Raw genomic sequence first — 22,996 nt, 5'->3', positions numbered from 1 at the left:
GTGACACTAAGACGCAGACTAGGGGATTTTCTGAGCCAACTCTAGGGCCAGATCTGGCGCCAAGAGGCACAGACGAAGACATGGCGCAAAGTAGCTTGCAGGCGTAAGCCGCAAGCGCAGGATGACGGGCGAGTAGCTCGGATGACAGACGACCGGGCAGAGTCTCTTGCGGCGTCCGGAAGCATGGTGGCATGGCTAAGGTCGACGATGATGGAGAAGCTGAACTAGAGTCCACAGGCCAGAAAAGGTCGGCGACCTTAGCAGGTAGCACCACCTTAGGTCAGAGGCTGACTGAGAGACAGCGCGGTAGCTCTCCCGCACACTGCAGAAGGCGGCATCCTTCGGAAGACAACGGGCTAGCCGAAAGATATGAAGCTTATGAACCGGCATTTCTCCTCTGTCCGGTTGAACATAGCACCGTAGGTACCTTGGGTATGTATGCCTGACCTCAGTCTTGGGTCCAAGACCAGAATGTCCTGATGTTTTTGAATGTCGCTAGGCTGGCCTAGGCCGAGTAAGGCCGGCGGATATCGTAGCACAATTGGGAAGAATCCAAACAATATCTGCTGAGTGGAGGTATGTCGATAGGGATGACCTGGAACGATGCGCTATGTAAGGTAAGGTATTGAACAGAGCCATGCATGATAGTTGAAGATGGGATTCAGATGCCGGTCTCTGCTGCGCGCGTTGGGTGCCATGGATGTCTGGCGGACCCTGGACACTGTGGGGATGATTTGCGACGGTTTCCTATTGATGTGGGTTTGAATGGGAAACAACGAGACACAAATTGCTGCGCAATGGCAAGTGCTCACGGTGCCTAATTGACCTAGGCCAGGCTTCCGACGTCGGTGGGGTAAGGGGGCATGTGTTGTCTGTTGGAAAGTAATCCTCATTTACCAGCTGGACGGTTGTGATTGTCTGCTGGTCTGGCCCGAAATGGTGAGGCCTGGTTCTGATGCAAGGGCACGGTTGACGATGCAGATACCGAGGCTGCATGTTTGTGATGAAGCGAACGAACAGAGTGAGAATGTTAGTCCCTGGAGGATAGCGGTATGAACGTTGGCTCTGGCTCGAGCTACGAGATATGGTACTTTCGAGAGTAGGATGAGGAGAAAGAGGCAGAGAGTTCCATCAGTTCTGCTTCGGATGAACGACGGCCAACCCAAGGCATAAGAGACGAAATGAGCCGGAAAGAGGGGACGAACACCAACAAATGTCGTAAGGTAAAGTACCTTAGGGTAAGGTAGGTAAGGTAAGGCAAGCACCTACTTACCATAGGTAAGTACTTGCCCGCAACGGGATGGGAAAGACCTGAGAGAGACGGACATGCACCGATCCTCACGCACCGTGCCAGGAAGGAAGGACCGACGAGCAAGAGTCAAAGAATGAGCGATGTGGAATGCACGCCACGATTTCTGTTTCTGGACAAGACCAATCAGAAGTGACGCCACCAACACTTCCGGCAGCAGCAGGAGCAAACAGACATTCCAATTCCCTGCCGGTCCTGCCTGCCTCGTCTACCAAAACCGTGTTGCGTGGTTGCGTGCTGCGTTGGTAAGGTACTTGCCAAGTGCCAACTTGGTGGAGGCCCGGAGGGAAGGGGAGGGCAGTGCGTCCCACACTCCCACACTCCCACTCCCAACTTTTTATCCTCTCATTGCTTTTTCTTCCTCCGGGCCAGGGCACCACGTTGCCGATCATTTTACTTTACTCTTGATGCTAGGAGCAAGATCTAGCCGCTCTTCAACCTGTTTATCCTGCTGATTTTTTGCAGTCCAACCCTAGGTATCTGCATTGCATCTTTCAACCCTGGTCACTTGCGGTTCTGTATCAACACCTCGTCCTGTTCCCAACTTCTGCCTCACCCGATACCAGCTGTGGCATGGACTCTCTTGCTTCGGCCTCTCTTGCGATGTGTTCTGACCTACTGCGCCATGTTACCTGCCCTGCCTTCCATCATGGATTGTTCCTGCTAAAAAAATAAAATAAAAAAATAGGCATGTTCAGCCGTGAAGAGAGAGACGAACACGTGCACAGACATCCGGGGAGGCGTGGCTTGGCCAAGGGGAGGGGGGGGGGGGGGGGGTGTTGAAGAGGAAGCACTGTCAAGTCAACATTGTCGGAACCTCAATGATGTATGAATAGGCACGACAAAATAGAAGGAAGGGGGAGAGACAAGGATACAGGCAAGGTTAAGAGGAGAAGTGACCAGGCCATCAGTCAGGGTGGAGCTTGAGTGAGTTCCCTCGCATTTGATTTTGCTAGGAGATGGATGATGGTCTTGAATTGACCGGCTATCAGCGTGAACCGGTGGGGGAAGATGTGATGAGATGACGGAGACTTAGGGGAGAGAGAGCGAGACATGAATCCTTGTTCAGATGGGAGCCATGCTGTCAGTTCAAGAAGAAGCGGTGCGTCTCGTCTTCTTTTGAACGTCCGCGGTGGTACCAACATCAGACGAAGCAAATGCACCAGATGCAGCACCGCCCAGGCAATTGTGGCAGGAAAGCATCTTCAGAATTCATATGGAGGGAGGAGTCTCTCTACCTCAGAGATGCCCGCCCTGTCTTTATATCCCCTGCTGCTTGTTGGTGAGCAATGTTGTGCCGCGCCGCGCTTCTCACATCGTCTCTGCCGCTATGTTGGTGTCTTTCCGTCCTTTACCGCCCCCGTCAACGTCGACCAGTTTCGCATACATGTCCAATACCCAGACATTGCAGAAACATGGCAGGAACATGGCATGGCACTGGTGCCGTGCCGCGTTAGCCACTTGGGACAACCCAACACGAGTAATTATGATGGCAGTAGACGATATGACCGAGCTCGCGATATGGATACTCAACCAAACACCAGGATACCGGACACCAGCGTCCCCCGGCATCAGCAGGGGCGGGGGTCCATCTCACTCGCTTTAACCGAAGACGGCCAAACAGAACAGCAGCACCAACGCATGGGTTGCCATTTGGTGGTGAGGGCTTGGGGTTGAAAGCGGCGCCGGGCGGCCGTACCAGCCTTACCATGTCCGAATGCGGCAATCAGCTAGATGCTCTTTCGGACACAGAGAAGCCAGCGACGGCATAGAAGGGAGGCTAGAGCAAAAGAAGCAGAGGCCCAACTTGCGTAGATGCACATGCGTAACATGTAGACATAAAACCACCCAGCCCGGCCGAACGCTTTTCTTTCACTCCCCATCTCGCCCCTCCCCTCTTGCAAAGGGTTGAATGAATGAATCCTCTCATCGGTTCTCCCCTCTGACAAAGACCGACTTCCCTTGGCTTTTTTCATATGCCTCCGGGTTTCTTTGAACACGACCAGGATCTCTTATTCGCTTGAGATTCAGATTCAGAATCAGATTTGGATTGAGACCCTCAGATATCCATCTGGCACGCACTCTCTCTTACACACATACACTCACATACACACATACACCATCTCAGCTCAGCTCAACTCAGCTCATCCTTGCCTTCTATTCCCATTTCGACTATCCACCTACCCCTCTGCAGCACCGCCGTACTCCCGTCCAGCTTGTGCATGACCAGGGCCATCACCCACAGAAGGATCAAGAAAGAAGGAGAAAGAAACTGTACTGGCAAGGAGACGCGGGGCGGCAACTCATCACCATCTTCACCCAACATTACTATCTTGGGACCAGAGGAGTGGAGATCAGAAGAATAGCCAATGTGCGCCAAAGACCAAAAGAGAAAGACAAGAGAAGCCCCGAGGAACAACGAGACGAACAACCGCCTGAACAACGACGAGAACTCTCAAAGCAGATAAGAGAAAGCCCGACGATACCACCCGAGACCATCGGCACTCTACCGCCTCTCTCTCTCCCGCTTATCATCAAAGAGAAAGAAGACAGGCTATTCATGGAGCTTCCTACGCTTGGCCTCTCGTCATACTGCCAACCCTCATAAGCCTGACCCTGACCAGCCCTGACCAGCCCACCAGGCCTTCGTCAGTTGGACATTGTGGTTGCATCCCATATCCCAGGGGAACGGTTCCAGATCACCACTGATCCCTGCTTCTCGGCTGCTTGCAACCTCGTTCACCCACCCTCCATCTTGGCCATCCCTGGTCCCTGCAACACCGCATCGCACCTCACTGCATACTTGCAGCTGCAGCTGCGTCTGCAATAGGCATACGGATCAGAGACAAATACACAGACAGAGACTCCAGGTACTTCCTGAACAGCCACCAGCACAAGACCGACCCCCTCAGGAACGAGCCGTATCTTTGAATCTCTCTGTAGCCCTACTTCCATTCTCTTGTCACCGGGGACTATTACTTACTCCCCCCGTCCGACCCATCCTACCTTGCTCGCCCTCTTCCTCTTTCTCATGCACACACCACCCCCTGACCAACACTACCATCGGCTCCTCGACATCTACTGAACGTAGATAATCTGTGGGTGCAGCTGCCTCTTTCAAGCAATCTGCTCCACTGTTGCCGTTACTTGTCTTCTTCCCTCTCGCCTTTACTCAACTGGAAGCCTGCGTCTGCTGCCATACACATCCGTCACCTGACCCAGGCCTCGCCTTGTGTCTATTACCCATACACAAGTGCCGAGACAGCCGCCAGTGAAAACAAAAACAAAACTACTAGATTTGGGAAAAGAAGCAGAAAACCCCCGCGGATCTGCAACACTTAGGATTCAGACAACAACATTGACAGAATCCATTTGGCCTGCTTCTTCGTCTTTCGGCCCAAACCGCCGTCTTCGCCCTCTTCTGGTTACCCAGTAAGCCAACACTGGTCAGAAACCGACAACAGACGATCCCAACAGCCCTCCTCACTGCTTCCAGCCTTGAGGAATGGAACAAAACGGTCCCCCGTCCCCTGCTCCCTCAAACGATGATATCTACCCAAACGGACTGCATCACTTGATACGCCCGGAAGGAGCCACATCCTACCCTCGAGAGCACTTGCACCCGGGTGATATGGGTGGCATGCAAACCCCCTCTCGATACGGTACACCTGGTCCACAACAAGATATGCAATACGATCACCACTCTCCATACTCCCATCGCCCACATGATGGTCAGATGGTAAGCAAGCCCGTCCCGAGCTCAGCTTCACATGCGCCACTATAGAATTTGCTAACAAGTCTCGACAGTCATATAACCACGGATATGATACAAGCGTCAGCTCCATATATGCCCCAATGTCCGGGGAGCTGAGCCACCAGGTAAGCAACTTTACTGCTCTCGACAAAAAAAAACAGACACTCACATGCTTTCGTGCAGCCATACAGCACCCCTGACACATCGCCACCCACGCCGTCAAGGCCACAAGAGGTGTTGACCACCCGCAGCGGTCTCAACATCCACAAGGGGTCGACAACCATCAAGCCGCTCGCAGCGAGAGCTTCACGAGTCGAAAAGTCAACGCCCAAGAAGAAGAAGGAGCGGGCAAAGTCGGCCAAAAAGGTCGATGTCGTCAAGAATCCACTGAGCGAATTGGCGAAGGAGCAACCGCATATTCCAGTAGCGGATATTGGTGCCTATGTCCAACGTTCTTCAGAAGTGCGGATGAAGGAGGTCGAAGAGAGCAAGACGCCAGGCCGGATCAAGCGACCGATGAACGCCTTCATGTTGTACCGAAAGGCGTATCAGAATCTCGCCAAAAGCCTCTGTACACAAAATAACCATCAGCTTGTATCTCAGGTCTGCGGTGCCGGCTGGCCTTTGGAGCCGGATCACATCCGGGACCAGTTTAATGAATGGGCGAAAGAAGAACGTGCGAACCATCAGCTTGCTCATCCGGGCTACAAGTTTACACCGTCGAAACCGAGACCCAAGGCGAGAGAAGAAGAGGAGTCGGATCAAGGCGACATGGACGACATGGAATGGAGAGGTAGCCGCGCGAGCTCCAGGAGCAGACAAGTAAGGAAACAAGGACACGGCAGGAATGAAGCACCGCCGTCCATCTTCCACAACTACCCCCCACTGCAGACGAGTCCAATGGGTCTCGGCGTGCAGACACAGTCCATGTACCATTACAGCAACCCGGGAAAACCTCTCCCGGCACCATACAGTCAGAATGCGCTTGGCGGTGGCCAGTATTACCAGCAGAGCGTCCATCAGCGTCAGGACGCCACCGGCTTCGTTGAAGACGTGCTTATCAGGAAGACACCGTCACCAGCGATGGGCTACGCAGCACCATCAATTGACCACCGCTACGACGGTATGGATCAGTACGGTCCAATGTCGCATCCTGATGGCATCGATCCGATAATTGATCCGGGTCTAATGGGCCATGGAGGTCATCCGTATGGTGACGTGTACGGCAATCACATGCTACCTGTACCGCGATGGACGAACCCGCTTAACTTCGGCGACGGAAGACAAGAACTAATTGACGGTATGGGATACGAAGAAAGTCTTCTGCAAGACCCCCAACTTCAGATCCTAAGAGGACCAGAAAGTAGCTGGAGAGTGGAGGAACTTGACAGCAGTCACTTCACCAACAGCTGGATAGAACCAGAGTGAGCGGAAGGAGACTTGAAGAGGGCGGCTCGCTAACCGCTTCTGTTGTTTGTACATTGTCCGAGACAAGGAAGGGCGTCAGGAGTATTGGGTATCTTAGAACGTAGGCGGAAATCTCATTTCTGTTTGGTTTTGTTGAGACTGGAGATAAATGTGTTATCCTTAGGGAAACGAACATGCAGAGAGAATAAGAGATACGGCGAGGAGAGAGAGGCCCGGAACTTGTCCCATTGAGGGCGTCCACACCGAAGCTGAAGGCTCTCCAAATACAAGTACCTACTCAATGTTCCCGGCTTTAAGTGCTTTCCCGATAATTCGGCGTTCTCCAGAGCCGAACCGGTGTTGACCAGGAGAGGTGACGATCGTGCTTCATGGTGAAACCCTGTGGTTCCGATTCCCGGTTTCTCGGGCCCGATCCTGAGGATAGCTGGCAGCTTGCGAGCGAAGAGAGATTCGAGCTCTTTGGTGAGTAGCAGATTTCATGCCATGACAATCCTATCCTGGCGTTGATATGTTTCCTGAGGGAAGGTATGGATGCACGAGTGACAAGCCTGGGGGGTTGATTCAGGGCATATGCAACTAAACCATATACCGCCATTGCGATGTCTTACCACGTTATCGAGAGCCTCGTATTTGCAATATCTTACCCACACAGTAACATCCAATCACTTTAACGAGGTCACAGTAACGTACACAGACAGCCAGAGCTCCCGGCGCCATTGAGTTCAACGTCGAATCCATCTTAGCTGCCTCATCCCGCACGCCGCCCTTTGCCCATCCCATCTACTGAGCTATTGAGCTTGATAAGGTAAGCCCGGGACTGTCTCGAAGAGAGCCATTCTCTTCCACATCCTTTTATGAGACCAAGTTGTTAACCCTGCGGCAGCTGACAAGTGTTTGCATCATTCTATCAACGGGCTCGCGTCGAATATCCTTCCACATCATGACCTGGATCTCGCGCTCGATCACAGCCATTGGCCTCCTCCTCCTCGGCCATGCGTCAGTTTCTCCTCTCCCGCTTCCGCTCTCTCAAACTAGCCACAGAATCATTTAACACATGTTTTGCTCAACAGCTGCTACTCTGCCCAAGAGCACTCCGCGCTGCAATCTTTCCGAGCAGCCTCGCCCCTGGCAACATCCGCCTCAGCAGCTACCACTTCGCTACCGGCGGACATAACGATCGAAGCGGCCGTGGCGACTCTCGTCGTCGTCCTCGGCATGGTTCTAGGCGCACCCAACCTCCGGCCGATCGAGTGGCGCGTATGGGCGGGCAAGATTGAGAGAGAGGGCGAGATGGGATTCCTGACGGGCAGCGGGGAGGTGGAGAAGGACTACGTCGGCAACCCGTTCCGCATCCTCGAGAGCCGGCCCGGCTTTGCCGACATTCGGAAACAGAAGCGAGACTTTACAAACTGGGTCAAGGCTGGGGACAAGACTGCAATTGCGGCCAAGTCTGGTTGAGTTGTGGGATAGCGAACGATACCAATGAATATAGTCAATCCAACAGCATGCCTGCAACGCGTTTCCGTCGTGGCTATGCATTTCCAGGTCAATGTCCCCATCACGAGGGCCTGCGCAGGCAGCTCCCTACCTAGGTTCACGATGGGTTAATACCCTTCCTCATGAAGTAGGCCAGGTGTCTAGATCTCGTGAGTCTGTCGACCCTGAATGAAAATCAAAAGAGAAATAAACCAAGAAGGAACCGAGAGTAAGGAAGGCTTCCGCATCTCTGGCTCCCCAACACACCAGAGAAGTGCCCTTTAAGACTACAGTAGACGACAACCTGGTCTTAGCAAGGTTCATGGCCTACCTTTGAGTGTCCTGAGGTATTCCATGCGTGAAGCTTTGCGCATACGGGAAATTTATTGAAGGTGTCAGCAAAGGCAGGTGCTCCTTCCGCGGTTCAGTCATGCTTTCTACGGGACAATCGAAAAGCTCGGCCGAGCCAACTAATGTGCGTCAAGTGCGCCTTGGACACAAGATGATTGAGGCAGGTAGGTACTTTACCAGGCGTCTCCGAGGCAAGCACGATTCAAGGTGAGCCCGGATTCCTGGAATTGGGAGCTACGTATGATCCGAACCTGCCGCGAGCAAACTCGTGCCATGCATATCTAGACTTGCGTATGTTCGAAACTACCTCAATTTGAATTTCCGGGACTTCTCTTCGTCTCGTTCTTCGATTTCCCCATACAATACATCACGCTTAGCTTGTCAATCAGTTCTTCCCTTCGAAGACACAAATTGCTCCCTTTTCTCCCTCGCCGTGCTAAATTTAAGGAGTCTTATTGTTGTCGCCCATTTACTCCTCTACCCAACGATGCCGGGACGAGGCAGCGTCAAGTCCAGTCCCTGGCGTGGTCGATCTAGCAGAGGATTCGCCCGTGGGAGCTCAAGAGGCGGCTCAAGAAGTGGTTCGCGGGGAGGCCCACGAGGTGACTCAAGAGCTGACTCGGACGTCAGCTCAAGGGGGAGCTCATATACACCTCGTCGTTCGAGAGGATCTCCTGCCCGTGCATCTCGAGGATCTCGAGGTACTTCCAGTGTGGTTGGTCCGCATCACACCTCGCCTATCTTCTCCAGCCCTCGCGGTACCCGTGTGCCATCGCTCGAGGAATATTCGCCATCTGCTGTACGATACATTGAAGATGCAGAATCCCAAAACCACCCCGTGGATCCCGGAAGTCGACTGACGCTAGCGGTCAACAATCGCTTCTTGCCCTCGATTGCCCCTGAAGTCGGATCCGGCAATGGTCCCACCCCTTTCCCACCGTCAGCCAGCGAGTACGCGGGTCTGTCACTCCTTGGTAGAGTAGCACCAGGTCAAGCCGAGCGGGGAAACGAGGTTATTATGGCCATTTCCGTTCAAGTGAAAGGTGTCCTTGGATGTGCCTATTACAGCACAGAGGAGAACAGTCTGTTTCTTCTGCAAGATATGTCCTGTACCGAACCGTTGCAGTTTGTCGAAATGCTCATGCTACACATTCAACCAACGACCGTTTTGTTGCCACTGAAAGTACCAGACGTAGTGCTTCAGTTCTTCGAGGAGCATCAAAGTATTGTGGACCGAGGTAAGTCACCTCTTGGAATAGGGGCAATGTTTTTGAGCGTTGATGAATTTTTCTCAAAGGATCTGAAAGGGACAACTACATTCTACGGCATCTCGGCTCAACTGAATTCAGCCACGCTGCTGCCATGGATAGGTTAGCGAATCTACCGATCGCCACATCAGAACATGCCCTGGTGACGAATGCCGGCTTCGGTTTCTCCAATCATGGCTTACAAGATGCACGGGAGGAAAGTCAAGAATTCAAGACGATACGTCTCGGGTCTTTTGTAGACCTAGAGAGCGTTATATCAGTAAGCTATGATGAAGAATGCCATTAATGGTGTATGTGTTTCTAACACGCGCTAGATTGGCTGTGCCGGTGCCGTGCTATGCGAGACTATGCGAATCCAGAATGTCGGACGAGCGCCAGAAGATACAGAGAGAAATATCGGGTTGTCACTGCAGAAATTTGCTTTGGCGGACTTCATGTTCGTCAACGCTGACACGCTCTCCTCCCTTCAGGTATTCCAGTCAGAATTACACCCGAGCAACCTGATATCAGGCACGGGAAAGACAGCCTCCGGTTCAAAAGAGAGCCTATCTCTGTTCGGACTCTTCCATCCGCTCGCTGGTACCCCTCAGGGCAAGGCGAGGCTTAGACAACTCTTCTTGCGGCCGCTGGTCAACATCGACATGATCCGGGAGAGGCAAGAAACCATAGCAGTATTCTTGCAGCCGGGAAATCAAGAGGCATTTACGAGCATATCCCAGAGATTGCGAAAGGTCACCGACATCAAGAAAACTCTGGCTCGGTTGCAAAGAGGCGCAGCGGAATCTCCGGCTGGCTGTGCTTCAATTGAGCGTGGTGTCTGGTGGACATTGACTCGTTTTTCACTCCATGTGCTGCGGCTCAGAGACGCCATACTTCAACTGCGAAATGCCAACGGCCTTGTCATCATACGAAAGGTCAGCCATGGTAACAACTCATCTGCCGAAGCTCAAGCTAATTCTATCTAACAGACGGTGCAGGCCTTCGCTGTAGACGCACTAACGGCAATTATTGATCTGATAGGAAATGTTGTCGATTTCGAAGAAACCAAAGCAAACTCACGCATTGCTGTGAGATTGCACGTCAACGCTGAGCTCGATGACTTGAAGCAGACATACCAAGGGTTGGAATCCCTGTTGAATGAGGTTAGCACAGCGTTGTCCCTGGAGCTCCCGACGTGGGCTCGCAAATTTGTCACCGGCTGTGTCTTTTGGCCGCAACTGGGCTTCCTCACTGTCGTCCCTTTGCTCGAGGGCAACAAGGCAGGCTACGAAGGCCAAGGACTGTCTAACGATCATTGGGAGCAAAGATTCACCGCGAATGACAATGTCTACTTCAAAAACAACCTCATGCTGGAGTTGGATGGTCACTTCGGTGACACTTACAGCAGGATTGTTGGTTTGTGGCCTAGTATCACTGGCAATATACCCGCCTTACTGAACTTTCTCTAGACCTCGAGGTTGATATCTTACATGGCTTAGCCTGCAATATCCTCGAACACGAGGCTATCCTCAGTCGTGTATCTGAGGTTTGTGGTGAGCTCGACTGCCTTGTGGCCCTTGCAAGCGGAGCACTCAAATATGGCTGGGCATGTCCAACTATGACAGAAGACAACATTGTCTCAATCTACGAAGGACGCCACCCTCTTCAAGAGCTGGCAGTACCTGCTTTCATCTCCAACGACTGCGATCTCATCGGTGGCTCAGGCGATGACTCAAGCAGAAGACGGGCATTGCCTCCAGAGAACGACATGAACGCCAGCACGCTCATTATAACAGGGCCAAATCATTCGGGAAAGAGCGTATATGTCAAACAAGTTGCACTCGTTGTCTACCTTGCCCATATAGGCAGCTTCGTGCCTGCTACTGGCGCTACGGTTGGTCTCACGGACCAAATATTAACCCGAATTTCGACGCGGGAAAGTGTATCGCAAGCGGAGAGTGCCTTCGGTACCGATTTGAGGCAAGTAGCATTTCTGCTGAATTGTGCCACTCGTCGTACGCTCGTGGCAATCGACGAATTTGGCAAAGGAACGGCAGCTGATGATGGAGCCGGGCTGATGACTGCCCTCATTGACCATTTCAGCAACCTCGGTTCACAGTCTCCCAAAGTTCTGGTCACAACGCACTACCATGAGATATTCGAAGGCGGTTATCTTCAGGAGCGACCAGGGCTATCGCTTGCGCACATGGAGGTCCGTCTTGACATCGACGCGGGTCAGATGGAAGACCAAGTTATTTTTCTTCACCGCCTAGTTTCCGGAAGGAGCACATCAAGCTTTGGGAGCAGATGTGCGGCGCTGAATGGCATTGATACCGCGGTCGTTGAGCGAGCCGAGGCGATTGTTCTGCTCCTAGCACGAAATGAAGACCTTGGGGCAGCGTGTGCTAGGTTAGATGCCGAAGACGAAGCTCGACTTGAGGAGGCTGAGAATGTCGCCCGAAACTTTCTTCAAGTCTGCCTAAAGGGGCCTGGAGACTCTCATTCTAGACGGCGAGGCAGTGCGTCTACAATGGACATGTTGCGGAACCTCCTGACATCGGCCGTCGTTGAGTGAAATATCCGCGAGAACCCGGGCGTTGTGAAAAGTAGTGAGATATCTGGCGCGGTTTCAGGTGATCGTTGCCTCAGATAGCGCGCAGATGGAGAGAGTTAATGTGACGTTGAAGAGATGTGCAGAAATGTACCACTATGTCGTTTTGTGGTTGATACGAGCAACTAGCACTTTAGGAGTCCTTCGGTAATGCCCCTCATTATATATCAGCGGACCGAAGTAACAAAAAGAGCAGATACACGCAAATTTTATTCCTTTGATATTTCATCAGTGACCTTGCAGAGAACCCTAGGGCGTTAATGTGATGCTGCAGCTTGAAGAATGAATGCCAATGCACCGACCGTCCAACTTGGCGATGCTATTTTAAACTCCTACTCCCGCATTAAGGAACACAATTGCAGGCAGAGGCAGCTGACAAATTTTCAGAAATATTTCACACATACACTCTTCCAAGTCCATGTCTCCTTATGAACGCAATAAGTCGCCTCAACAACCGTTGCGCAGCCCCCGATACCCCTGTTGCATAATTCCAGGCCTAGATATTATTGCAACCTCAAATAGGCGCCGACGCATGTGCAGATAGCCGCCGTGAACCAACATAGGCGGATCCTTTGCAGCGAATCAAGTGAGACAATCGTGAGCGTTCTGCCCCTGCCACTCTTTCTATTACATGGGTCAGCAACGACATACTGCGAAGGGGGCTGAGGTATCCGTACAGCACTCTGGTGGCCGATGCTGGCAGCTCAAAGCCATCACTGCGAGCCTCATCATCGCATATGTTTCTCACAGTCTCTTATGTCTAACTAATCCGACTCTGCAAAAAACATTTAGTTGGGCTAGAAGTCATGGCGATACCAACCACCGCCGGCGCCGCCGCTGCTACCACTACCACCTTGGATGACAAGTTCCAGAATCTGGACGATGAGGCCGTGTACGCTCACGTCAAAGCCGAGGCTGCCAACGACAAGGCTCTCAACTTTGTCGTTGAGTTTAATCATCATGAAGCCTTGATCGCTTTCAATCTAACCTCTGATGATTTTAGTCAACTTGTTACCAGAGAGCGCAAAGAGGGGATGGTGCGTTGGATTAATATTTGGTCGCCGAGCATGCAAAAACCAGCCGTGGAGCGCATCGGCGTCCAGTACAAGTTCTCTAAAAGACTGCTCGCCATAATGACGGCTCTGGCCTTGTCGTCTCTCAAGGAGGCTAATACGACCCCGATGGCGTTACCACGAGGAGGAGGAGAAGGAGGAGGAGATGTTGAGAAAGGGTCGTCGTCCGATGGCCTTGGACCTCCACCGCCGGGACAGACGCAGGCGCAAGTGCTGGAGGAGCTTGAGATCTATCAACTTGTGAAGGAAACGGTCAACTACACTTCCATTGATCAAGGGAAGCACTGTGAGTTCTCGGCAAGCTACAACTCCATAGGACTGCTAGAAGGCAGGCTGATTACAGAACTAGTCCTTTGTATCGGTGCCAACTGGCTGCACACCCGTCCACGGTCCCAAATCACCGACCAGAAACCAAGTCTACTGCCGCCCAGACACTGGTCATGGCTTGCCCTCTGCTCCGACTGTACATTTTTCTTTCTTGCGAAATTATTGTTGTCATGCTCATCAACCGACGACAGCCGTCGTGGTGTCTTTCCACGAGACGCCATCATCCGAAGACGAGAAAGAACTTGTCAACATGAGATCCAACACAACCAGCGTATTGTGTCAACTCTCCAAGCACGGCGTAGAAGATTTCGAACGAAGGCTTCTCTCGCTGAAACCGGTCCGGCAAGCCATGTCTCGCTCGGAACTCGACGGCAACGCTGCCCGCGAGGGCTCGAGCAATCTCTTCTATTATCTCTTCGAGGACTATTCGTCGGCTCTGCCCGTTTTAAAAACTTCCAAGAATGAGCTGGGTCGATTGGTAAGTAACGAGGACAGACTTCTCAGCAACCATGAGCTTTCAACCAAGGATGGAATATCTGCTGATACCATTGAATGCCGTAGAGCGATTCAATTTTGAAGCCGGTAGGTCACTGATGCCGTACCAGGAGCAGAAGGCTAACTTACGAGCAAGAACAAAAGAACCAAGGTGAAGACGGGAGAGATTATTGAATCACTGCATAAGTTAAGAAAGGAGCTCAGCCAGCTCCAACATCTGTTTGAGGGCTACAAAGCCCTCATCAAGCGTATCTGCCGGCCTCGGTCGCTGGATGCCTATCACGAGGGTCAATACGGACACCTAGAGTTACCTAGCAGTATCTTCGATGAGGTGAACATCTCATTGTCAGCAAGAAGTCGCTTCGAGCGCCTTGGAGACAGACTTCAACTGTTGATGCTCAACACAATCCAGGAGTACCTGGACGAGCAGAATGCGCTTTCAAACACGGTAGGTTTCCGGGAAGCATTCCTGAGCCGATTGTATTGATTGTTTTGCTTACGATGTTGCTGAAAAGTATTTCAACCTAACGGCCCAAAGGGACTCGCAAGCAACTGCCCGCCTGAGCAGGAGCGCTACCGTATTAGCCAAGCTGAGCGTCTTTTTCCTCCCCATAACTTTCATGACCAGCTATTTCTCCGTAGAGATACCCGATCTGGTGGAACACTACACACCCAAGATGTACTGGGTCTGTTTTGCTGTGATTGCCGGAATTTCCTTTATTAGCCTCTTCTTCTTCAGTCGCATGATTGAAGTCCTCAGCGACGTCCTCGAGGCTTGGGCCCACACCAAAATACAAAACATCCGGCGCTCTGTTGGACTCAGTGTACAGGACGATAGAGAAGAGCACTAATAAAGATGTCGGGACGCCCCATTCAATAACCAGGTGACCTTTGGCGGCGAATGGGGGTACACCCTGTCCATCTCAGTCAGGCATATAGTACCCAAAACCACAAAGAACGTGATGTGAATCGAAATTCCAGAAGTCCGTTTTGCCTGCGTAAACGACCATTTCCCGACGTTGATTCAACTGTTTGCAACAATAGTCGTCTGACTTGCCGTTCATCGCATGGCACCGAAGACAGCGATTCCCAAGCCCGCAGCGAGTTTAGCCACACAGGCCGCTGTTGGACGTGCTGCGACGTTAATGACGACGCCGTTCACCGTTGTCGATTGAGCACACTGGTCATTAGACAAGCCGTAGCATGCCTGGGAGCTAAGACTGGAACAAATGGGGGTCGCCGATGTTCCAACGTCCGGCTGGGTTGCGGCGACAGTGGTGCCACCCCCGCCGGGAACTATCACAGTAACACCAAAGCCCGCGTTGCCGTCCAATTGAGTGACGCAACTCTGGTAATTCCGGGAACATTGGCTAAGGGCTGATGAGCACTCGCCGCGGTCGAGTGATGTCGCTATGTATGGGAATGGAAAGTAAGCATTAGGGACATATGAAACTGCCGTGACAGTCGGTGCCGTCGTCGGAGCTGAGCCGGTACAAACAGCCCTGCAATGTGCGACTCCACGTTAGCCAAGCGGTTTCTCATTCTAAAAATCACGCTTTAGGTTCATTCATACCCAGATGGACAGCAAGCTGGCCGGTTGTTGTCGTCTAGTTCGCACACCTGTCCCGTGGCGCAACAAATTCCATCAAACGACGTCCCTAGCGAATCCGAACATTTGGAAGTGCCAGCCGGGCAATCCTGACGTCTGAATAGTTGTAATTGCGCACCGCCGGGCACGTAAGCGGCGGTGGGGACCATGGTCTTGGTGCCGGTTGAAGTCGGAGTTGGGCTCAAGGCGAAAGCCGTCTCTGTTGTCGCCAGTGCTGCCAGTCGTGTTGTCCATCGTGATAACCTCATGATTTCGCGGATATAGCGGGCCAGGCCCGGTTAGTGGTTGGCCTAGCGTCCCTATTCCCTAGCCCAAGCCGCACGTAGGTGGAAGAATGCCTGTTGTTGACTTTGTCTTGGAGAAGCCGGTGCCTCCTCGATCCAGAAATGAATAATCAGGTATCTGTTCCGGATGGCATCAAGCGGTTGTCTCACAGGCTGGCCACAAATTCGGTGTGGATGTGGGAAGAGGGAAGGATGGGCTAGAGAGCTAAAACGGTGGTACTTGTATGTCGCTCTCAAGCTGCTCCAACAGGATGATTACACGAGTGTCAAAGCCTGCCCGCTGTCAATCTGCTGGTTGCCAGCCACAGCCAAGGCTTTTGCCCAGTTCCTCGTCGCTGCACCCGAACTACTGCGAGAACATAAGGTGAGCTGTCCGGCCCCGCCGTCGTTCTGGTGAGGTGGGTTGCATGCATGCGAATTCCCTCGAACTACCCAGGCCAAAAGGACCGCCAGGGTAGGTGAGGTGGCTGGGCATCTATCTAGGCTTCGCAGGGAAGACGCCAAAGAGCGTTGCAATCGCATGATGTCATTGGGCGAAAGACAGTTGGCAGAGCAACCCCGGCCCTCAAACCATCGAGCCCCCGGTCTTGACGCACAGAGCGAGCTTTTGTACGGAGTACAACACCCTCGTCGCTTCGATTAATGGGCTCGAACATGGGCTAGAATCTGTCTGAGTCGTTGAAGCGCCTGCATCCCGCCGGGGCCTGTCGTGGCTCCTGTCCCATGTTCGCGCGCCTCTTCAATTTCTTGGTGCGCTTCTCGGGCGAGGGACCCGAGGTCACCCCAAACTTCGTCCGTGTAGCTGGTAAGCACATCGTTCCAACTTTCCATCCACATGGCTCTGGCTTGCTGCACATCGGCCACGCCAAAATACTGCAATAACTCAGTGGGATCGCCTCCGCCGAGGAATTGAGGCTCGAAGTCGAGAAGACGGGTCAAATTGGAGGTAGGTCTTCCATGATTATCGTCGAAAAGGGCCCTTTTTAGCGATAATTCTTCTTGTGGGGATATATATGTTTGCAGGTCATCGTGGATTGCGTCAAAATCGTCCGGATCGAGAGAATTAAGTAGTTCAACAACAGCTTGGCCGTCTCTGGCCTCTTGGTGTTGGAGGTCGGACTTGATGCCTGATGACGAAGGCATGTGCTGATTGTATTCGCTGACGAGGACCGCCCCTGAGTTGCTCTCCGGAGCCTCAGCTGAGATCTGAGGCCGAGAGGGTTCATCGAAGACCGCTTGAGCTTGAGCGTCCATGAAGTCGTCGTACTGCTGTCCACCGACGGTGGATGTACCCGTTGCCGAATTGAAGCCCATGGCGGTGCCGGGGTTCACGCTGTTTGAGCTACGATACATTGCAGTATCACTATAGCTTCCCGAGCCCTGAGCAGAGGTGGAGGTGGTTCCAGGTGAAAGTTTCCCTCTCGTAGCTCCATTGCGAATGTTTTCGGTCGCAGACGAAGGTGTTAGAGCGGTGCGAGAAAGGTTGGCTGCAGATGCCGTGAGGCGTGAAGCAAATGAGGAACTGGGGGGTGCATCTCGGTCACTTTGCTGATGTAGAGCTCTTTCGTCCTCGGGAGCCGTTTGGGCATCGGAGGGAGGGGCTGCGGAGGCTTCTTTGCCCTTGCCCTTGCCTTTGGGATCGGGGGTGGTATCGCGGTTATTCTGCTCGACCATGCTGAGAGTAGTGAAGAAGAAGTGTGAGATAGGCGCTTGAGGGTTTAGAAAGGCAACTTGGAATCAGCAAGACAAAAGGCCGCCCCCGTTGACATGATCAAGCAAGTGCGAAGGGGATGAAATGGCAGGACACAGAGTGACATAGACCGAGGTTCATGCCTGCCTTTTCTGTCGGCTTCTTGTATCGTTGGTGTGCCGGGAATGAGCTACCTTACCTACCTAGGTACCTATCTAAGCTTAAGGTTAGGTGCCCCGTACCTTGAGCTTGAAGAGCGGATACATTCCTTGCCTTCTAGGCGATAAACGGTACCTACTCAGCGGAAGGCACAGGGTAGACAGAGACGTGCATTTAGCATGCCAATAGACCGGAAGCAGTTCATGTCTCTTCGGTAATCTCCATCTGGCCGGACTACTTGGCTGCACATGTCAGCCCCGTTCAAAAGTTGTTCAGTACTCCGTTAGTAAGCACGTAAGGTACCTAGGTATCCGTACGCAGCTGACAGCTTCAAGCTCCCGCCTATTGTTCACCATTCCGCTTGGTGGGACTCAAGTGGGGGAGATTCAGGGCGGGGATTCAGAGCCGCCTTCAAGAGGGGCGATTTGGGTATTCTACTCCTATACACTAATGAGGCAACATGGCCGAGTGGTCCAAGGCGATAGACTTGAATTGTTTATCATTCACATATCTATTATCTTCGGATGCGCAGGTTCGAACCCTGCTGTTGTCGACTTTTTGAATTCCAACCCCTTACATCTGCGCCTTTCTTCGCCGAGTGCCTCTATTTAAGGCAGCAGCACATTGAAGTTGCCAGTAAGTCAAAGTTGTGTTGACACTTTTGTCAACCTTATGTAAGCTAGTATCTCAGACGCGAAGGTAAAAGGTACCTTAATTCGCTGGGCGAGTCCGTGCCTTCAACCCAATCGTGCCAATCTGCTCCAGGTCTGCCCCTCCCCGGCCATCAACACCTGTCCACTGAGTTCCAGGTTGACCTTAGGTCACAGGTGTCCCCCATTGTCGTCCAATTCCCATGAACTCCCGTGCTGACCCTCTTACCCGCTTCCAGGGCAGCCCCAAGTTGGAGGCCCTTAGGTTGGTTGCAATACTCTAAGGTACCTATTGACCTAGGGTAGGTAGGTGTACCTTACCTAAGGTAACCCAGCGCAGGGCGGGCAGCATACCAGGCAGGGCAGCATTCGTACCTTACGCCTCCCATCCAGTCCTGCTACCAGTGCCAGTCGTCAGTCAGCTGGGGTACGAATACAGTACGGATACCTTAGCAAATCTGAAAGACCTGGAAGCAAATCAAGCCCACGCAACATCCATCGACCCTCTCTCTACCTTAGCGTCACCTCTTTCTATCCCATCCATCACCACTCCACCACTCCCACCTACCTACCTTACCTTCTCACCCCAACCTCGACCTTGCGCTCTCTGCCGCACCCTGCTCTCGCCTGCCCGCAACCTGCGCCGCGATACCCCCCCTCCAAACGATCAACGTGCAAGCCCTCGACCAACCGACCTGACCTTCTGGTCTTCGCCGTCATCAGAACACTCAACCGTCCCTGCATCCGACGAAATACGCCTTTTTGCAAATCCCAGGAGCATTCCCACTCCCACGCCCACGCCCGCATACGCCAAACACCACCTCACGCACCTACCCTTCCTTACCGCAGAGCCTTCGAGCTACGGGCCTCCCTTTTCAACCCCTCGTCAACTACGACCCGCCCGATCTATCTCTGCCTCATCCCAACCAGATAGAAACCACTCGGTCACTCTTCGTCCGCAATTGCCTCTCGCTCTCCTCCACATTGCCTGCGTGTTTTTGGGTTCCTCTCCCGCGCACATCATCGCAGTTACCCTCAACACCACCCCACACTCTTCGCGCTATCCAGCTGCGACTCTCCTGTGGCTCATCTCAGCCCTGTCCGTATTCCCAGCGCCGAGAGACAGCCTCTCTCTCCTACCGCACGACTAGAGCTCGCCCCTCCGTCCGTCTTCGACATACCCCGCCACCTCGCCTCTTCTGTTCGTCCATATCAACATCTACGAGTCCATTTCTTAGCCCGTACAGAACTGGTCTGCAAACATGGTGGACAGTGACACGAACTCCCCCACGTGGAAGTTCACCCAGTACGTGCTCTCGCTCCTTTGCTCCGTGTCTTCCTTTTCAACCTCATCTCGACTGCCCTGCCCTTACTGGCATAATTGCTTACGCTACGCAATAGGTGCTTTGGAGACAAGGGCGATGTGGAGGACATCACTGAAGGTAAGATGCAGTCCGCAATCCGCCGCCATGACAGCTTCCGTCCACTCTATCGTCTGTAGATCTAACCTTTTCTCTCAGCTGATATCATCTCGACGGTCGAGTTCGATCACACGGGTAACTACCTTGCGACGGGAGACAAAGGCGGCCGGGTCGTATTGTTCGAACGGAATGAAACGGTGAGCCTAGCTGGCACCGAAATGGAGGGCGGACTCTCTGTTCTTGACCTTATGCTGATGCCCTTGAACAGAAAAAGACATGCGAGTACAAGTTCCATACCGAATTCCAGTCCCATGAGCCCGAGTTCGACTATCTGAAGTCGCTGGAAATTGAGGAAAAGATCAATAAGATTAAGTGGTGTCGTCGACAGAATGCATCACACTACCTGCTCTCAACAAACGACAAGACGATCAAGCTTTGGAAGGTGTTCGAAAAGTCGCTTAAGGTCGTCGCCGAGAACAATCTATCCGATGACTTGACTCCCGCAAACATCGCTGGTGGCGGCGGTGGTGCCCCCAAGCAGTCGCCTGCGCATCGCTTCAAGAACTCTGAAGACCTCATCATGCCCCGCCTGACCCATCATGACACCGTTGTTGCCGCCGTACCTCGCCGAACGTACGCAAATGCCCACGCCTATCACATCAACAGCATATCCGTCAACAGCGATGGCGAGACATTCATCAGCTCAGACGATCTCCGCATCAACCTCTGGAACCTGAATATCCAGGACCAGAGCTTCAACATCGTTGACATCAAACCTGCAAACATGGAGGAGCTGACCGAGGTCATCACAGCTGCCGAGTTCCACCCTCTGAGCTGCAATTGGTTCATGTATGCAAGCTCCAAGGGCACCATCAAGCTTGCCGACATGCGCCAGAGTGCCCTCTGTGATAGCCATGCTAAGCGTACGTACCGTGCTTCTCCGTCTAAACCCTGTGTGGCCTGCTTTGATGCTAACCTTTTGCCATCGACTCAGTCTTCGAGCAAGAGGAAGATCCGTCCTCAAGGTCGTTTTTCTCGGAAATCATCTCCTCGATCTCAGACGTTCGGTTCTCCTATGACGGTCGTTACATTCTCTCTCGCGACTACCTGACGGTGAAGATTTGGGATATCAACATGGAGCGACAGCCCGTTAAGACGATTCCCATCCACGAGCACCTGCGTCCTCGGTTATGCGATACATATGAGAATGACAGCATCTTTGACAAGTTTGAGGTTGTCTTCTCAGGGGATGCCAAGAATGTCATGACTGGCAGCTACAACAACAATTTCATGATTTATCCTTCAGACCCCGATAAGGAAGTCGAGGTGGTGCTGCAGGCCGACAAGTCTGCCTTCAAGGCTAAGAAGGTTGGCGTACCGACACCCATCAACTCGTCTACCAGCCCAACCGCAACCAACGGTGGCAAGAAGGGAGGCTCCCGTGCCGGTAGTCCTGCTGCTGGAGCCGGTGGCCAGGGCCAAAGGATGCGCAAGGAAACTGATGCCGACCAGATTGACTTCAACAAGAAGATCCTCCATATGAGCTGGCATCCATTTGAGGATAGCATTGCGATTGCGGCAACGAACAATGTAAGTTCTTGGCAGCACCATAATTCTTCTTCCATACCTAGAATGCGGGGGTTGAGTGGGCTAACTCCGTAACAGCTATTTGTCTTCTCTGCACTATAAGAATGACGAACAACCGGAGCCCTCGAGGGCTATGCCGGGTGAGGACACTCATGTTCGGATCAACCACAGCAACACAGCCGGTCGATGCGTATCGAGGCTATCGTCTCCTACAACCTGTGGAATTTGGTTGACAAGGGGGAGATGTCTGGGGTCTGCGTTACGGCTGTGGCCTCGTGATACAATCGTCGTCTTAGCTAGACTTTAGAATTGGGAGGCCAACTCGACCAGCAGGAAAGAGGTTGCTGGGTACTCAGGACCATCGAAAAGTGCTTGGGGAGAAGACAGAGGTGGAGGAACACGTGGAAGATATGAAAGAAGCACTAGGAATAGATGGGCCCGACCATCGTGTCACGTCGCCACGGTTGCCAATGCCTCCCTGATTTCTATAGTAGAACTGGAGGTAACGAGATTCTCGCCTGTTTTGGTCATAGGATGATGTGTGATGGCAAGCCCAAGTACACGAGATAGAGTATCCAAGTGTCGAGTGTGTGCACCGCTCAGGTCGTCGCCATATCCTTTGCATTTAGCTATCCCAGGTCATGGCTATTTGACCTGCCCAGTGTAGTAAAGAGCTAATCAAGGTTCCTTCTACAATTTGATGATGATAGGACGATGCATGCAGCATGCCATTCGACAGAGTCCGTGGTGCAAGATCTTGGCCTTCTCAGCTTGTTCACACGAAATTAACCTAGGACAACTACCTTCGTACTAACAGAAAGGCGTCTACCTATCCATGTAGGTAGGTGAAGGTCTGGATCGGGTGGCCTAGATTGGTTCTCAAAGGACCTCGAAGATGCCGTCAGGTCCCAAGCCTAGGATGGGGAAAAGCGCAAGGTACGGAACCTCCCGAGGGAACCGCCTGTCACGCTAAAGCCGTCCAAAGCTACGGAGGTGCGTCTCAATAGTCCTTGCAGTCGCTGCCAAGCCCCAGACCCACAATTACTGCCCATCTGAACCAATAAGAGCCTAGGGATTGATCTTGACCCACTTTACTTACTTTCCCCCCAGCACTGCCCATAGCAACGATTTTACCCCATACACCGCCATTACGATACTACCACTAATCCTACGATAATATCAAAACCGCCAAATCGCTACTTACTACGCTGCTCTTTTTTCCTCAGTATGGATCCTGAGATGCCGACAAAGAAGAAGCTAGATCCAGGCGTCAGGGCAGTGATTCTTGCTCTACGAAGTCGACTTGTTGGGTGGACTGCTGAACAGGTCTCTCAGGCTCTAGAAATTCCAGTTCGAACTGTTTACGACGTTCTTGCCCGCGCAAAAAAGAACGGATTCGACCCAACTGCTCCTACCTTCTCGATTGAGCCCGCCTATTACGAAGATGCCCCCCGAAGTGGCCGTCCAACCAAATAGACGAAAGAGGTCAACGATGCCGTCATCCGCAAGGTCTGCCGCGACCGGT

General features: G+C 52.6%; 7 protein-coding genes and 1 non-coding gene across 8 annotated transcripts; 6 read left to right on the top strand and 2 right to left on the bottom strand.

Annotated features, from left to right (window-relative positions):
• Positions 1–4,994: 4,994 nt before the first annotated feature.
• On the top strand, positions 4,995–6,491 carry BDP55DRAFT_692314 (HMG box protein; the record flags this gene model as incomplete). Its single annotated transcript, XM_060577102.1, has 3 exons — positions 4,995–5,048; positions 5,117–5,188; positions 5,247–6,491. 3 exons carry the CDS (start codon positions 4,995–4,997, stop codon positions 6,489–6,491), a joined length of 1,371 nt encoding a protein of 456 aa, XP_060431851.1.
• A 593-nt stretch (positions 6,492–7,084) lies between these two features.
• BDP55DRAFT_656876 (transmembrane protein 32) lies at positions 7,085–8,194 on the top strand. Its single transcript, XM_060574389.1, has 3 exons — positions 7,085–7,296; positions 7,375–7,487; positions 7,562–8,194. Exons 2-3 carry the CDS (start codon positions 7,432–7,434, stop codon positions 7,947–7,949), a joined length of 444 nt encoding a protein of 147 aa, XP_060431850.1. The 5' UTR covers positions 7,085–7,296; positions 7,375–7,431; the 3' UTR covers positions 7,950–8,194.
• A 1,259-nt stretch (positions 8,195–9,453) lies between these two features.
• Positions 9,454–12,140, top strand: BDP55DRAFT_726553 (muts domain V; the record flags this gene model as incomplete). The annotated part of the gene is made up of 5 exons (XM_060579162.1): positions 9,454–9,556; positions 9,616–9,845; positions 9,901–10,500; positions 10,555–10,981; positions 11,035–12,140. 5 exons carry the CDS (start codon positions 9,454–9,456, stop codon positions 12,138–12,140), a joined length of 2,466 nt encoding a protein of 821 aa, XP_060431849.1.
• Positions 12,141–12,982: 842 nt separating this feature from the next.
• Positions 12,983–14,922, top strand: BDP55DRAFT_547985 (uncharacterized protein; the record flags this gene model as incomplete). Its single annotated transcript, XM_060568798.1, has 6 exons — positions 12,983–13,213; positions 13,265–13,539; positions 13,666–13,712; positions 13,768–14,133; positions 14,377–14,519; positions 14,587–14,922. The coding sequence occupies 6 exons, from the start codon at positions 12,983–12,985 to the stop codon at positions 14,920–14,922; spliced, it is 1,398 nt and encodes a 465-aa protein (XP_060431848.1).
• Positions 14,923–15,131: 209 nt separating this feature from the next.
• Positions 15,132–15,928, bottom strand: BDP55DRAFT_629769 (uncharacterized protein; the record flags this gene model as incomplete). Its single annotated transcript, XM_060572061.1, has 2 exons — positions 15,132–15,573; positions 15,645–15,928. The coding sequence occupies 2 exons, from the start codon at positions 15,926–15,928 to the stop codon at positions 15,132–15,134; spliced, it is 726 nt and encodes a 241-aa protein (XP_060431847.1).
• Positions 15,929–16,603: 675 nt separating this feature from the next.
• Positions 16,604–17,638, bottom strand: BDP55DRAFT_547921 (uncharacterized protein; the record flags this gene model as incomplete). The annotated part of the gene is made up of 1 exon (XM_060568793.1): positions 16,604–17,638. One exon carries the CDS (start codon positions 17,636–17,638, stop codon positions 16,604–16,606), a length of 1,035 nt encoding a protein of 344 aa, XP_060431846.1.
• A 629-nt stretch (positions 17,639–18,267) lies between these two features.
• On the top strand, positions 18,268–18,366 carry BDP55DRAFT_t116. Its single transcript has one exon. It is a non-coding gene; the product is annotated as a tRNA-Ser (tRNA).
• A 1,132-nt stretch (positions 18,367–19,498) lies between these two features.
• On the top strand, positions 19,499–21,685 carry BDP55DRAFT_57816 (protein phosphatase PP2A regulatory subunit B). Its single transcript, XM_060570797.1, has 5 exons — positions 19,499–19,769; positions 19,865–19,905; positions 19,984–20,081; positions 20,153–20,807; positions 20,879–21,685. The coding sequence occupies exons 1-5, from the start codon at positions 19,726–19,728 to the stop codon at positions 21,544–21,546; spliced, it is 1,506 nt and encodes a 501-aa protein (XP_060431845.1). The 5' UTR covers positions 19,499–19,725; the 3' UTR covers positions 21,547–21,685.
• Positions 21,686–22,996: the final 1,311 nt, after the last annotated feature.

The sequence above is a fragment of the Colletotrichum godetiae genome, assembly GCF_030913485.1.
Source record: "Colletotrichum godetiae strain CBS 193.32 chromosome Unknown BDP55scaffold_12, whole genome shotgun sequence".
NCBI lineage: Eukaryota > Fungi > Ascomycota > Sordariomycetes > Glomerellales > Glomerellaceae > Colletotrichum > Colletotrichum godetiae.
Note: the sequence above shows the minus strand (reverse complement) of the source record. Positions and strands in the feature narration are given on the sequence as shown.

What these genes read in the sequence shown, in the direction of transcription:
- BDP55DRAFT_656876 (XM_060574389.1), top strand. Translation starts at nt 7,432, where the DNA reads ATGACCTGGATCTCGCGCTCGATCACAGCCATTGGCCTCCTCCTCCTC. An exon ending in CTCCTCCTCCTCGGCCATGC is followed by an intron (nt 7,488 to 7,561) that starts GTCAGTTTCTCC and finishes TTTGCTCAACAG; the next exon opens with CTGCTACTCTGCCCAAGAGC.
- BDP55DRAFT_57816 (XM_060570797.1), top strand. Translation starts at nt 19,726, where the DNA reads ATGGTGGACAGTGACACGAACTCCCCCACGTGGAAGTTCACCCA. An exon ending in CCCACGTGGAAGTTCACCCA is followed by an intron (nt 19,770 to 19,864) that starts GTACGTGCTCTC and finishes GCTACGCAATAG; the next exon opens with GTGCTTTGGAGACAAGGGCG. An exon ending in CTGTGATAGCCATGCTAAGC is followed by an intron (nt 20,808 to 20,878) that starts GTACGTACCGTG and finishes CCATCGACTCAG; the next exon opens with TCTTCGAGCAAGAGGAAGAT.